This window comes from Lissotriton helveticus, chromosome 1_1, assembly GCF_964261635.1.
Source record: "Lissotriton helveticus chromosome 1_1, aLisHel1.1, whole genome shotgun sequence".
Classification (NCBI taxonomy): Eukaryota; Metazoa; Chordata; class Amphibia; order Caudata; family Salamandridae; genus Lissotriton; species Lissotriton helveticus.
In genome coordinates, this window is record NC_136057.1 from 1,035,736,011 (window position 1) to 1,035,749,262 (window position 13,252).

The window sequence follows — 13,252 nt, forward strand, 5'->3', positions numbered from 1 at the left end:
GTTTTCAGATTATCCTCTTCCATGTGATTTCAGTCGGTTCATCTTGAATTCTTGGATAGCATTAACATGATGCCTGCTGGTGCTGTGGTGGTTTACAGTGTGATGGTCTTCACATCACAGGAGTCCCAGCTTTGGGTGTAAATTCAGAAGTTGTGCAGTAGGATTTAATAGATTTTTTAAAGATTCCCTGGATAAAAACCATCCTTTCCCTACCATATGAACAAGTGACCGCTGATCACCGTGGCTGAAAGATCTCTGTAGTGACAGTGTCACTTAAGATGCTACAAACTCAGTGGCAATGTCAGATCTGTGTGGGGCTCCTAGTTTTTGGAATAACAGGGGTGCTTAACATAATCACTGTGGTTTATTGGCAGCATTGACAGATCTGCATGTCAGGTTTCGCCAGTATATCAATCAACGATGCAAGTCAAGATTGAGGTGCATTGTCCCAGATATGTGTACAGTCCTATCGCAGAAATATAACTAGGCTCTGCAGGTCAAGATTCGAGTGCACTGGCACAGCTGGGTGAAGACCCCAATATAGAAATAGTGGATCAGTTTCAGGGCTGTATAGAGATCAGTACTCAAATAGCTGAGGGTGCTGCCACTCGGGCTACGAATCAGCAAAGATACATGGGGTTCTGATAACAGACTCACCAATATTGCTGCACATTAAGATGAAGATTTGTTTTAATTGCACATCTGCAAAGAATCCCTAAATTCAGCTGATGACTGATGGAGACATACTACCTAGTAATAAATTAGTGAGAGGTTTCCTTTATCACTTTGTCTGAAGATTTGTTTTAAACTTTGCAGTCTGTGTGAACTTTGAATAGATAACAAAATGTTATTTAGAAACGCAACTATTGGAAGAAAGTGTCTAATAGGTGTTAGGGAGAAACCCTCTGCAAATGCCCCACTTCCATTTGGAGGAAATAGGCCTGCAAAAACCTTTATTGTGGAAAACGTCTCCGAAAAGCAAAGATGGGAAAGTCAGCAAACTTCTCAAACTGTGTGAAGTTGGAAGTTCACCCAACATCGAGTTTGAAACTTTACCTTTCTCTAGTAAGAAGGAAATATGCTCTATAAATGTGCCTTACTGTCCCTGGTTCTGGGCTCCTGGAATCCCATCCTCAGCTTGCTACGAGGAATATGATATTTACAAACAGGTTAGAAACACACGCTCATCTTACCACTGTCGAGCTCCGAGACATAGCACTCCTCCACCGACCCCGACGGGGTATGGACCTTGGCATCAATCACTCCTCTGGCACCATTCAGCTGCACTGCGAAGGAGGCTGGCTGGTTCACCTTCATCCCTTTCTCCTATAATGATAAATAAAAAGAGAAATAATCATTGTGGAGTGTTGTAGACATGATCTATTCTCATCTCCCTTGGTTGTCCATGTTGCTTCCTGAGAGACGGGTTTGCCTATAGGAATACTGTCAGTCTGAAGGCTAAAAATGCTGGAGAAGATTTAGCCACAAGTCAAGCATCATACTTAGAATTAAGCGACTCAGTCCCAGGGCTACCATTAAATGCTTTTTAGTTATTTTCGGACTTCCCAAAGCATGGAATGATTAGTGGCTACAATATGAAAGTTGTAAGCGGTCAAAATGTGACACTGCTGGCAGAACGAGAAATACAGGGGCAAAAGTGAAAAATTGCTTTTCCAAAGCTCTTGCTAAGAGGCCCACAGTTTTTAATAGACTCATCTTCAAACATTCATTTCATCTATATAAGTTTACAATCATGAAGTTGGGTGGGTTAATATGTTAAGTAAAACTATCAAAAGAAAACCCACCGTCGCATTTTCAAAGGATCTGCCCCCAAAATTTGGAACTCCCTATCACCCTCAACGAGAGCAGTTACTTCACTCAAGCTGTTCAAGAAGGAAGTCAAAGCAGTATTGCTAGAAAGAGATGTTGCAGAAAAGAGCTATTTCAAAGCTTTTATCTCCAAGTCCACGTCGGCGCGAAGCTACAAAAAGAATTTCCGAATGTTTCTGACGCAAGGGGATATTCACAAGGTGAGGAATCCACACGGCAGATGTATCTATCAGAATAGTTCTTACTGCAATGCAACCCTCAGGAGCTCTCTCTCTCTACAGTGCTCCGATACTGTGATGGTTATGTTCGCGCTCTATAAAACCAGTGGCGGCTCCTTAGCTAAAATCAATCTGGCCAAACTGTCAGGTACACTTTGCAAGTTGTCCACCCAGGCTGCATTATAGCCTGGGTGGAGAACATGCCCTGGCTCCCATTCCCCGTCTGAGCACTGAACCATGGAGCTCAGACCACTCACAACGCTGCATTGCAGCATTGTGATTGGCTCTGGGGAGCCTGGGTGCTTCCTTCTTTCAGCCGGAGCCGAGGGACGACGTGAGAGAGAGACGGAGGAGAGATGCGTCAATCAGGTAAGTGAATATTATTTTTTTAAACCTCTGCCGGTGTAAACCTGGCATTCCCTTATCTCTAAATGGAGTGGGAAAAGAATGGAGCAGAAGCGTCTCCGATTAATGGCAGTGCTCCTGTACTGCCAAACCTGAAATAAACCCCTAAGTTATAATACTTTTACAGAATGGAACAAAAATTGCATATTTTTTGGGAAGAAGAAGCTAAGATAAATGTGGAATAAGATATTCAAGTTGATTACGCCTTTTGTTGCCGGTGTCTCACTGTACTGATGTTATGGTGCTGGTGTTAGAGGAGGGGAAGTTAAAATGAAAGCATAAGCCAGGATGTCTACAGTGAGGAATGACAGAGTGACTTGAGCAAAATATAAATGTTTAAAAGACTCAATGAATATTATTGGACCTGTGGAGACATAAGCATTTTACCATTGTCCCTCTGCAAAGCCTGGAAAGGATTAACTGCGTTTGACCGTGGATGGGAATTGTGGTCCCTTGAGGCTTCACACCTTGGCTTTGAGGAGAATTCGGGGACCACGTGAAAGTGGGGTCATTAAGGTTCTCAGTGCTGGTTCAGGGAACGAATACAGAGAAACTATTTGGAGGCGTGTCGGGTGACTGCAGAAGCTGAAGCCATGGGTTAATCAGCAATTCCCCTACACTACCTTGGCGAGCAGTGGCCAAGTGAAGGCTTTCATCTCCCAGATGCACGTCAGGCATGGGCAATGCGAAGTTTGTAAACAAAGTAAGTGCCAGGGCCCTCATCAGGAGGCCACTGCAGCTTGCATCACCCATTGCCCTGCCAGTGCTGCCAATGGCAGGAGCAACACACCTACCAATCATCACACTCTTACAAGTGTGAAAATTCAGCCTACTCCAGGCCCCCAAAGTTATAAGAATGGCTTGGGCGGCAGTCAGTAGTCATGTTTAGCAGCGCCACCACGTGGCAGATTGGTACAAGGCCCGATGTTGACAATTAAGTGCTGGTGCTGAGCCCCAGAAACCATAGGCTCAAATTAAGCATTTAGCAAGTATTGCTTCTAAACTGGAGGTCAAGACAGCAAGCGTGGGAGCAAACTTCCAGCCTCCTCACCAGGACGAGGTAAGAGTTTGAGTAGATTTTCAACTAACAAAAGGGTTGATTTTATGTATTTTCATGTATCTAGAAGTAAAGTGCTCCCAGTTGACCCCTTCAAGAAACAACTCTGACTTTAGGGGCTTTCGTTAAACAGCAAAAGGTTAAAAAATTGAAAGATAGGCTATTTTGCTCAGATCTGCAGCAGTGTTTCTTCCCCTTCCCCCACATTATGTCAGAGGCTAAAATTCTAACGAGTCATTCTATGATCATGTCCAAGGTGCCCATCAGAGTCACATAATCTGGCCTCAGGACTCTAAAGAGCCAGGTGTTTTATAAACCTGGGGGATGTGCTCATTTGTTCTATGTTCATTGTCTTACATATATTTGTATGTGAAATTGTATAAACAGACTGTGTTGTTTGAGCTACAGGCTGAAAATCATTTAACGCAATTTAAATTCATGTTTAACAGTAAGGTGATGGCTTCCCTTTGTGAATAAACCACCATTTATAAGCTACCATGAGGGGCCAATTACACGATATATGTGGTGCCTCTGTCCTTTCTTAATCTCCCAGCAGATAGAGTGGATATATTACATCATCAAATTGCCCCTGAAGTCAGTGGCGTAGCTAGACTTACTGCCGTCCCGGGCTGCCACTAAGTTTGCCGCCCGGGGCAGGGGGCAGGGGACCGACGGACATCTTGGGCCTAGGGGTAGGGGGATGGTGGTAGTTGACAAACCTGAATTGCTCATCTCCACTGCCCCTAAAAATAGTGCTGCCCAGGGTGGGCATCCCCCTCTCCATCTGTGCCTCTGCTGGAAGTTTATTGCATGATTGTCCGCTTGCCAACAAAAACTGTTGCTTACAGCATTTGGGTTTGGTCTGAGTAGACCAGCGCTAAAGGCTTGAAAGGGCATCATTCTTTCAGGACCACATTTGTCAGTGTGGGCTGTGGGCAGTCATCTGAGAAAGTGCAACGGGTAAAGGCCATAACCCGTACAAGTGGGCCCAACACCCAGATGCATTTTTTCATAGAAGATGAATGAAGTTAGGTGGGCATCAGGACACTCATTGGTTAGAAGAGATGGAGGAATGGGAAGGATGGAGACCTGTAGCATTATTGGGTCGTGACAGCTGAAGTGACATCTTACCTGAAGACTGGTGACTGTGAGCCTGCGGGCATCATCGGATAGCGATGCCACGGGGACAATGAATGGACTGTCAGGGATCTGTTCATCATTGAACTTGATGGAAACTTCGTAGTCCCCTGAAAAGAGACAAAAAGTACAGACTCAAGCTGATAGCCAGGATGCTCTTATTTCCTCCACCTCCCAAACGCTAAACAAATAAAAACTCCTACAGCAGACACACATTCAGGCATTTCTGTAGATCTATTCACACAACTGGGGCAAAATCAGTTTGCTACACAGAACATAACATACCATACCATGCCATACCATAATATAACAGGTGTATTTGTAAAGCGCACACTCGCCCAAGGGTATCTTGGCACTAAATAACAGATATTTATTATTATCCAAGTCAATGGTACTCATGGTTGGGATTCAGACCAGGCCACAGTTCGGAAACAGCAATCTTACATGTAGTGGATGATGCGCTACAGGCTCTAGATCACAATCAAACATGTCTACTAGTCCTTCTTGACCTGTCGTCTGCATTTGACATGGTAAATTATAAAAAACTGGTAGCCCGGCTTCAAGACAGGATGGGACTATCTGGAAATGTTCTTAAATGGTTTGAATCCTTCCTTCAGACCAGAACACAAAGATTCCTGGTCAACCAGACGCTATCCCTATCATGCCCGAATTCGATTGGAGCCCCTCAAGGATCAACATTTTCTCCATCACCATTCAACCTATATGTCGAACCCCTTACAGAAATTCTCAGAGACGCAAACATATCCTATCACATATACACAGATGACACTCAGATCTACATCAAGATCGTGTCACTGGAAGGCATCAAGACAATGAATGAGGCCTAAAAGTGTCACTACAATGGTTAACTTGCAATCATCTGAAGCTAAGTGCACAAAAAACGGAATTCCTATTAGTATCACCGCCAAAGAACCCCACAAATGTTAAGGAATGGACCAAACTGATCACAGCGCTAAACTACACCACTACCCTAGTTGACTCGACTAAATCACCGGGAATCATGTTTGATAAGAACCAAGACATGAAAGCCCACATCAAATCAATGGCAAAAAGTACCCGGTTTCACCTGAACTATATTAGAAAAGTGAAACCACTCATTACTACGGCGGACCTCAAATTGTCAGTTCAGTCCTTAGTTATTTCAAGGAATGAATATGGATGTACAACACTAACAGGTCTATCAAAAATTTCCACAGCACCACTAAAAGCCTGTCTCAATGTGGCCGCAAGACTCATTACATGGTGTAGAAAATAAGACCATATCTCCCCACACCTGAAAGCGCTAAACTGGCTACCATACGAAGCCAGAATTCAACTTAAGCTGGCATGTATTACCCACAAAGCGGTCCAATACAAAACACCAAGGTACCTAGTCCAGAAGATTGAGCTATCAGGGGGACGCAGACCAGCCAGGAGTGCCAGAGAGCTGTTGTTGAAACCACCCATCTTTTGGAAGAAGATAACGAATGACAGAGCATACTCCAGGGTGGCCCCCAGAATCTAGAATTCACTCCCTCCAAACATTAGAAAAATTCCAAGCACGGCAACATTCAAGAGGGAAGCGAAGATGTTCCTAATGAGCAAGTTCCTTCCCTAGGCAAGACTGTTCCTCACCGGCATCTTGATTAATAGCCGGATGTCGCACAGTCCGGTCAGATAACCACAAAGACACCAAAACTAACCAAAGGCTGTTGCCAACTAGAGCTGATGTAGGTGATACCTCTACAGATCAACAACAACTGTAAAGATAAAATTCACCAGTTAAGCTGCAACAACTTCTTTAACTGTACATTACTACTCTCAAGTATTGATGTAAAACATACGCAAAGTACACACCTGAACCATTTGGATAGTAATACTGTTACACGTTTGTTCACTAAACCGATCCTAAAATTGTTATTGTTGAAACTGTTAAAAAAGACATGTACCGGAATCATATATATATATATTAATGCTGCTATACCCGTTGTACTCTAAACTGTACCTCATGTAACTGTGACGCGCTCTGATACCCTTGGGTCACGTTCGCGCTATATAAAACTCTATAAATAATTCAATAAATAAATACACAGTGATTCCTGCACTCTTGCTGTTCGGCTCTTTCAGTCTCCTACAGACATCAGCACTCCGGTAACAGGCTCCCAGTATTCACCCCAGAGATTCCTGCACTCTCAGTACTAGCTCATGCACAGGCTTGCTATGCAGATCTGCACTCTCAGTCCTGGGTCATAGACAGGCTTGCTATGCAGATACCTGCACTTTCAGTACTAGGTTGTGCACAGGCTTGCTATGCGGATACCTGCGCTCTCAGTATTGGATCGTGTACAGGCTTGCTATGCAGATACCTGCGCTCTCAGTACTGGGTCATGCACAGGTTTGCTATGCAGATACCTGCGCTCTCAGTACTGGGTCGTAGACAGGCTTGCGATGCAGATACCTGCACTCTAAGTACAGGGCCTTACAAAATCTTGCTATGCAGATACCTGCACTCTCAGTACTGGGTGTTACACAGGCTTGCTATGCAGATACCTGCACTCTCAGTACTGGGTGTTACACAGGCTTGCTATGCAGATACCTGCACTCTGTAGACGAGTGCACACCCAGTCTCCTTCTGCAGGCATCTGCACTCCAATAACTAGGGCATGTAAAACATCAACCCACAGACACTTGGAATGCCATTTTTTATGACCATACAGGCTCCCTCACGCGGCCGGCACTCTTACAAGGACAGTGCACACAGTCACTCTCTGAAAAAAAAATCTGCACTCCCACATCTGTCACACATCAGTCTTCGCATCAGAGTTACCTGCATTCCAAGAGTTGTGGCACATGCAATCTCTGAGGAAACCTGCAGGCCTCTCAATGGAGAATAACCAGTCCATGCCCTAAAGATGTCTGCACATAACATGTAGTTGTACAGACAGCCTCCCTTTGCACATTTCTCCATGTCATAATGTACATTCAGTGTTTCAATGCACATACAACTTCTTCTACAGTCTTTTTTGTTGATCCCAAAGTCAAATCGGGACGTACTGCAGACTGACAGTGTTGGGTGAGAGAATTAGTATACAAGACAGAGGTCCATTTACCTGGTTCCTGTACAATGTAGGAGACACCACAAGAACCATCTTTTCTGTCCTCAAATGCAATTTCTGCTTTGCTGGGACCCTCAACAGCGATGGAGAGACCACCGGCTCCAGCTTCTCTCGTCCAGATACTGAACTCAGCTGGATAAGAAAAATTGAGAAGTCTGATTTTAGACAATTGATTTGATACCAATATACTTATCCCTTGTCATGTCACCTAGGCCGCATATAAATAATCTTGACAATCTACAGAAAATATTAGGCATGCACATAGCCCTCAAATGGAAGGCTACTGTGGTGATGCATCTTGCCATAAGATGTAATCTCTTGCTCCCATCCTCCCCTCCAATTTCTTTGACATGGTTCCTTACAGATCCTCAAACCTCCACAAGAACTTGTGCATCTGGATCCTCACCTGGAACTCCTGCCACGCCTCTCTCCAAGCCGGTACCTCCGGCACGTACTTTGTGGGAGCCTCCCTCACCCATTGGCCCAACAGTGAATTGGAAGGGGCTGCCTGGTACATGCTGGCCACGGTACTTGACATTGACTGTGTGTGACCCCATCTCCTGCGGCACAAAACGGACACTGTAGGTGCTGTCCTCTCCGTCAATGATCTCAGCATCGTACATCTTTCCCGAGGGGCTGGTCACCTGGGCCGTCATGTCCTGAGAACCCACTTCTCCGGTAACACCTGGCAGTGAGAGAACACAATGGTTAGATGGTTTTAAAAAAAATATTACGAGTGTTTCTAACAAAGCAGTGGGGGGAGGGGGTCAGGGTGGGCCTGTAGACTAGGGTGTGGGTTTTCACCATTAACTAGACTGGCTATTCAGAATGGGAAAGAACGGTGTGCGTATTCCTGCTCTCCCATGACTGGGCTATAGGGGGCAGGGCAAGTCAACTTGAGTAGAGCGTAATATCTATACCTCAGGTAAAGACCACAAGGGGACTTTTGGAATGTATTTCCTTATCAAACATCAAACATTGACACTTTATGTTCAGTAAGCACATCATTACTTGGTGTATTATTAATCAAGGAATTCAATTCAAGGTGTCTGATCAAATGGCCCTGAGCAGAAACTGTCTCAGTTGAAGGAAAGCTTAGATAGAGCTTGAGACAACCTTGAGGATTTGCTGTTAGTTGTGAAATGTCATCAGTGATGCATGTTCTTTGTCAGATTTTCTACCTTCCTCTTCCGTCTTTTCACTGCATTTAACCAAGCTTTTCCACCTTCTACATCTCACTTATAATCAAATCAACTCTACAAAACCTCTGATTTTCCTTCTCTTGCACTTATCAATTCTTTTCCGTCTTCTACTTTTTTTCTACTTTCCTATGCAACAATCTTATCAATTCTTTCTCTGGTCCTTATTTCATATTCATCAATTTGATAACACAATTACATTTCCTTATTTTGTGATTCTTGTTTCTATCTTATCTCTCTGTCCTTCTTACACATTAATCACATTTTTCCTCACCCTAGTTTTGGTCCAACTAATTTTAAGAGACAGTTACGTGCTTTTAGCATACCCTCTTTATCATACTCCTGAGACTATCCTCACAAGTCTTGTCTTGGGACAAAGGCTCGCTGAAGAGCCTGAGGTATACGGAGGTATGCAAATGTCTCCAACACACCCCCTTTCTATTCACTGACTAGTTATCGTAAATATCTATGCATCTCCCCGCCTACGATTTCTGGTGCAGAACTTGCACCCTTGTGGTAACTTCATCTGGACTGTCTCCACCCTGCTTTACCTTTTGTTAATTTGAAATGTACATCTTGACACCACTCACAATCCAGCTTCCAGGATTGGACACAACGTGACCAATGAAGTCACTAGAACTAGACAAAGTACTCAATATGACACACCCAGAGAACTGGACATTAAACTCTCACCAATGCTTGCATTTTAACCTCCTCTTCTGCACTTTTCAACATTATTCTATCCAACATTGCGTGAAAGCTTCCATGTGTGCTTTGAGAACCCTTTTACCCATACTGGATAAGGTTTTTCATTTCCCTTCCTGTATTTCCATTATTTTCTGGTGCAGGCAGAGAAAGACCTGCTGTCAATAATTTTAGTGGGGAAAGGGGGTGTGGGGTTAACATAGGTGCCTCTAGCACACATTGTGCCATGTTGTGCATGGCTAGCCAGTAAAATAAGCAAACACACGTGACGGGTTAATTTTGCTGATGTGAAACATGCAGTGTCTACAGCCAAACACATCTACATAATTACTTACAGATTGCTGCTGCTGAATGGCCATCAGTCTAAGGAAGAGTGAGTCTCATATCAGACTCTGGGTCTCGATTTCAGTTTGGCGAGCAGCCTGCCAGCCTGATAGATTGTCTATGGTCAAGGCCTCCACCAACGTTGTGAATGCTCTGATGGCAGAGGCTAATGTTGAGCATGCAATATCTTTGTTTGGCCCACTCTGCATTCATTTTTTGTTTTTCTGAAGCCAACTCTTAAAGCAGTAGTTTGTTTCAGAAAAGAAAAACACACACAATGGCCCTGATATTTAGGGAAATGTTATTCTCCCTGTCCAAGTTCACCTTGCTGGTGGACCTAGGCATGGAAATCATTGTAGTGTGGGGCTAATGCCACTTCAAGCTCTATAGTAGTCCTGCAGCCCTGTTGCAGATAGGTCATCAGGACAAGTGGAACAAGCTGGTGCTCTACAATTGGAAACCCAGTACTTTCATCAAATGTAATTGACTGTGGGGCTCCGGCTTCACCAAACTGTAATTGAGACCTTTATCTGACACAAGTCTAGTAATTACACAACCTCACTGGTCCTTTAGAGGGATGCACATACTAGGCAAATGTCCCAATTCTACTGCTGCTTTTATTAGGTTAGTTTATGCCTGGCCCTTTAACATGTGGTATTGTCAAAGAGGACTGGGCCAAGTCTGCATTTGTGACAGGCAGGAGGCATTCCTTGTAGGATGTTGAAGTAGGCCTTCGGCCTGAGCTTGTGGCACGCACCCTCCTGCCTGGCGATGTTGCTGAAGGTCCCAAGACTCTCACGCCCTAAGAAGTCCCCGAAGACGTGCTGGAAGGGGTCCCCACCGACCTGCGTGGACTCTTCCACCCGCACCTCCCGCTTGGTCTCGCCGCCGCGGGTCTTGCTGATTTCAGTTCTCTCAGTGCGCGTGTAGGTATGACTGCTGCGTGTGAAGGTGCGGGTCAGCCGTTCCTGGGCCGAAACCATCTGGAACCAGTTCCCTGAGGGGAGCGAGATGAGAAAGAGAGAGAGAGGAGGGAATAGAGAGAGTGGGAAAGAGAGGCACAGAAGGATGGAGAACATGAGGGAGCAAAGAGTAGATGACAATACAGAGAGAGAGATGAAAAGAGGGGAAGTGTGTGTGGAATATAGCAAGTGATAGAGATCAGTGAGAGAACAGAAAATGAGAGGGTAACATAGAGTAGGAAGAAGAAAGAGAACGGTTGAAGAAGAGGAAGTGAAGAGAAGAGGAAAGTGAGATCAAGGAAGGATAGAAAAGAGGGTTTGTGAGAGAGAAAATTTGCGGAAAAAGAACAGAGGGAGACAAAGATCGGGAAGGAAGCAATAAAGAGTTCAGCAAGTAGGAAAATATAATGAAATGAAGAATCCTTGAAAAACAAACTGAATTTCCCCTTCCAAGGCTTTCAAAGGCAGGAAAGATTCAAAGCTGACTTGGCCATTGATGTCCCCTAATAGTCTCCTCTAATAACTTTCCAGTGAAGAGTGTAGTCACTGTTGACCCCACCATGGAATCCTCCATCCTCCGGCCCAGCCTCACAAGCTTTCTACTTGCCTTACTCTTCATTAAAGGACATCCTACCACTTTCAGAAGCCTACGTCTGGTCAAGGCTATGAAGGAGGCCACAACTCACAGTGACTGAGTTAGACCACAACTCTGCAATCATAGCGAAGGGAAGTCTGGGCACTAGGTTCAGCATTATAAAGGGATCGGTGAGAGTACGTTCCATTAAATTTTAATATTGTGCTGTCAGGAGGAGTGCTTCCAGCAGAGCCGCAACACTTACGATGAGCCAGAATATCTGCTGAAGTCGAAGTTTAACTATAATAATACAACTGGGTTGTTTTTCAGGGTTGACCCATAGACTCTAATTTGGATAAAAGCATTATGATTTGCAGATTCAGGTGCTTTTTATAGTATTGATTTCTTATTAAGAGGAAGATTGAATTTGAAAGTGGCACTATGTGATAAAAGTATCAGACGACTTGCAGCTCCTTCTCCAGATATGATCTGAAATAAATGGGTCACATTTACAAATATGTGCTCAGCAGCAAATCCGTAGACAGCTGGAGCATCTCAGGTGCACCCTGCATGTTTGTTACTGCATTCATATAATTTACTAGTAAGCAGATATTTAGAGGAATTGAGGATCCTTGAGATGCTTATGTGCAAGGGGAATTAAAATGGTTTGTCCAAACCCACCCTATAGATGCACTTGGTATCTACAGATTTTCCCCAGTGACAAGCTTTGTTGGAATGGTATCTGAGATGCCCAGAAACCTAAATTGCTTTAAAGGGTATGATTTTGTTTTGTGTCCAATGTGACCCAATGGACTTCACATTTCACTTACTCAATCCAATCTTATGTCCATTCTTACTTCTGGATGGCTTCTTACTACTAGAGAATATTCTCAAATAAGTTTCTCTCCCAATCATAATGCTGAACAAGTCTAGATTTTTCAGCGCAATTTGTTAAAATCCAAATTAAGTGAACTGGCCTGGCATCTTTTCCTGCTGAAGAATTTTCTCACCTTATCCAGTTCGATCTAGGAAACAGCTCAATTTGTCCAAAGTGCATAAGATGGCTCTGATAAGTCTTGTAACTGACCCTGCACATCAGCCTTACTGGCCCATTAAACGTTTCCCCCAATAGATAGTCCATAGCAAATCTATCTCCATTCTACCCTTAGTGTAAGTGCACTGCTTAGAATGTCCATACTCTTCTTCTCCCTCACCAGTGACTGTGCCACTTCATGGGAAGGCCCTAATGCTTCTTTTTCAAGGATTCAAACATGCAAGATGATTTAGGATGGTCAAAAGGCAAAGTACAGATCTACAGATTCTATCAAGGGTTGGGAGGTCTGGGTTGTGAAGTATGACTAAAGTACCAGGGCAGCCTCAGCTTGTGTTCAATGAGAAACAGACTGTAACATTGTAGGAGGTGAGCTAATTCTTTACTCTTTAAACCCTCCCCTCTGCTGGGTCCCTCCTCATCATCGTACTGAGTGTACCTGGTATCTTGAGGTTGAGGTCACATGTGCTCCCGATGCTGGCGATGGAAGGTGCCTGTCTACGACGAGTAATGCTCTCCTTCATGCGACCCTCTCCAGAGACCTTCACTGTGAAAGGGCTCCCTACAGGAAAAGAAAAAATGAAGTTATGGGTCAAGAGCAATTTGTTCTCAGAGCAGGAAGAGATTCCCCTTGAATACTACTAAGAGTGCTTCATTGCAGAACTGTAACTCTC

General features: G+C 44.2%; 1 protein-coding gene and 1 long non-coding RNA gene across 5 annotated transcripts in view; one reads left to right on the forward strand and one right to left on the reverse strand.

Annotated features, from left to right (window-relative positions):
- The window catches only part of LOC144820216 (uncharacterized), a 159,430-nt gene that overhangs the window by 73,694 nt on the left and 72,484 nt on the right, over positions 1 to 13,252 (forward strand). The window lies entirely within an intron of this gene.
- Positions 1 to 13,252, reverse strand: part of FLNC (filamin C) — a 201,131-nt gene that overhangs the window by 13,238 nt on the left and 174,641 nt on the right. For all 4 annotated transcript variants that reach the window (XM_078677798.1, XM_078677808.1, XM_078677804.1 and 1 more), the window contains 6 exons: positions 13,018 to 13,140; positions 10,749 to 10,988; positions 8,170 to 8,448; positions 7,758 to 7,895; positions 4,642 to 4,757; positions 1,194 to 1,326 (listed from right to left, as the gene is read on the reverse strand). In XM_078677798.1, the coding sequence (XP_078533924.1) occupies positions 1,194 to 1,326; positions 4,642 to 4,757; positions 7,758 to 7,895; positions 8,170 to 8,448; positions 10,749 to 10,988; positions 13,018 to 13,140 (1,029 nt within the window). The remainder of the gene's footprint in view (positions 1 to 1,193; positions 1,327 to 4,641; positions 4,758 to 7,757; positions 7,896 to 8,169; positions 8,449 to 10,748; positions 10,989 to 13,017; positions 13,141 to 13,252) is intronic.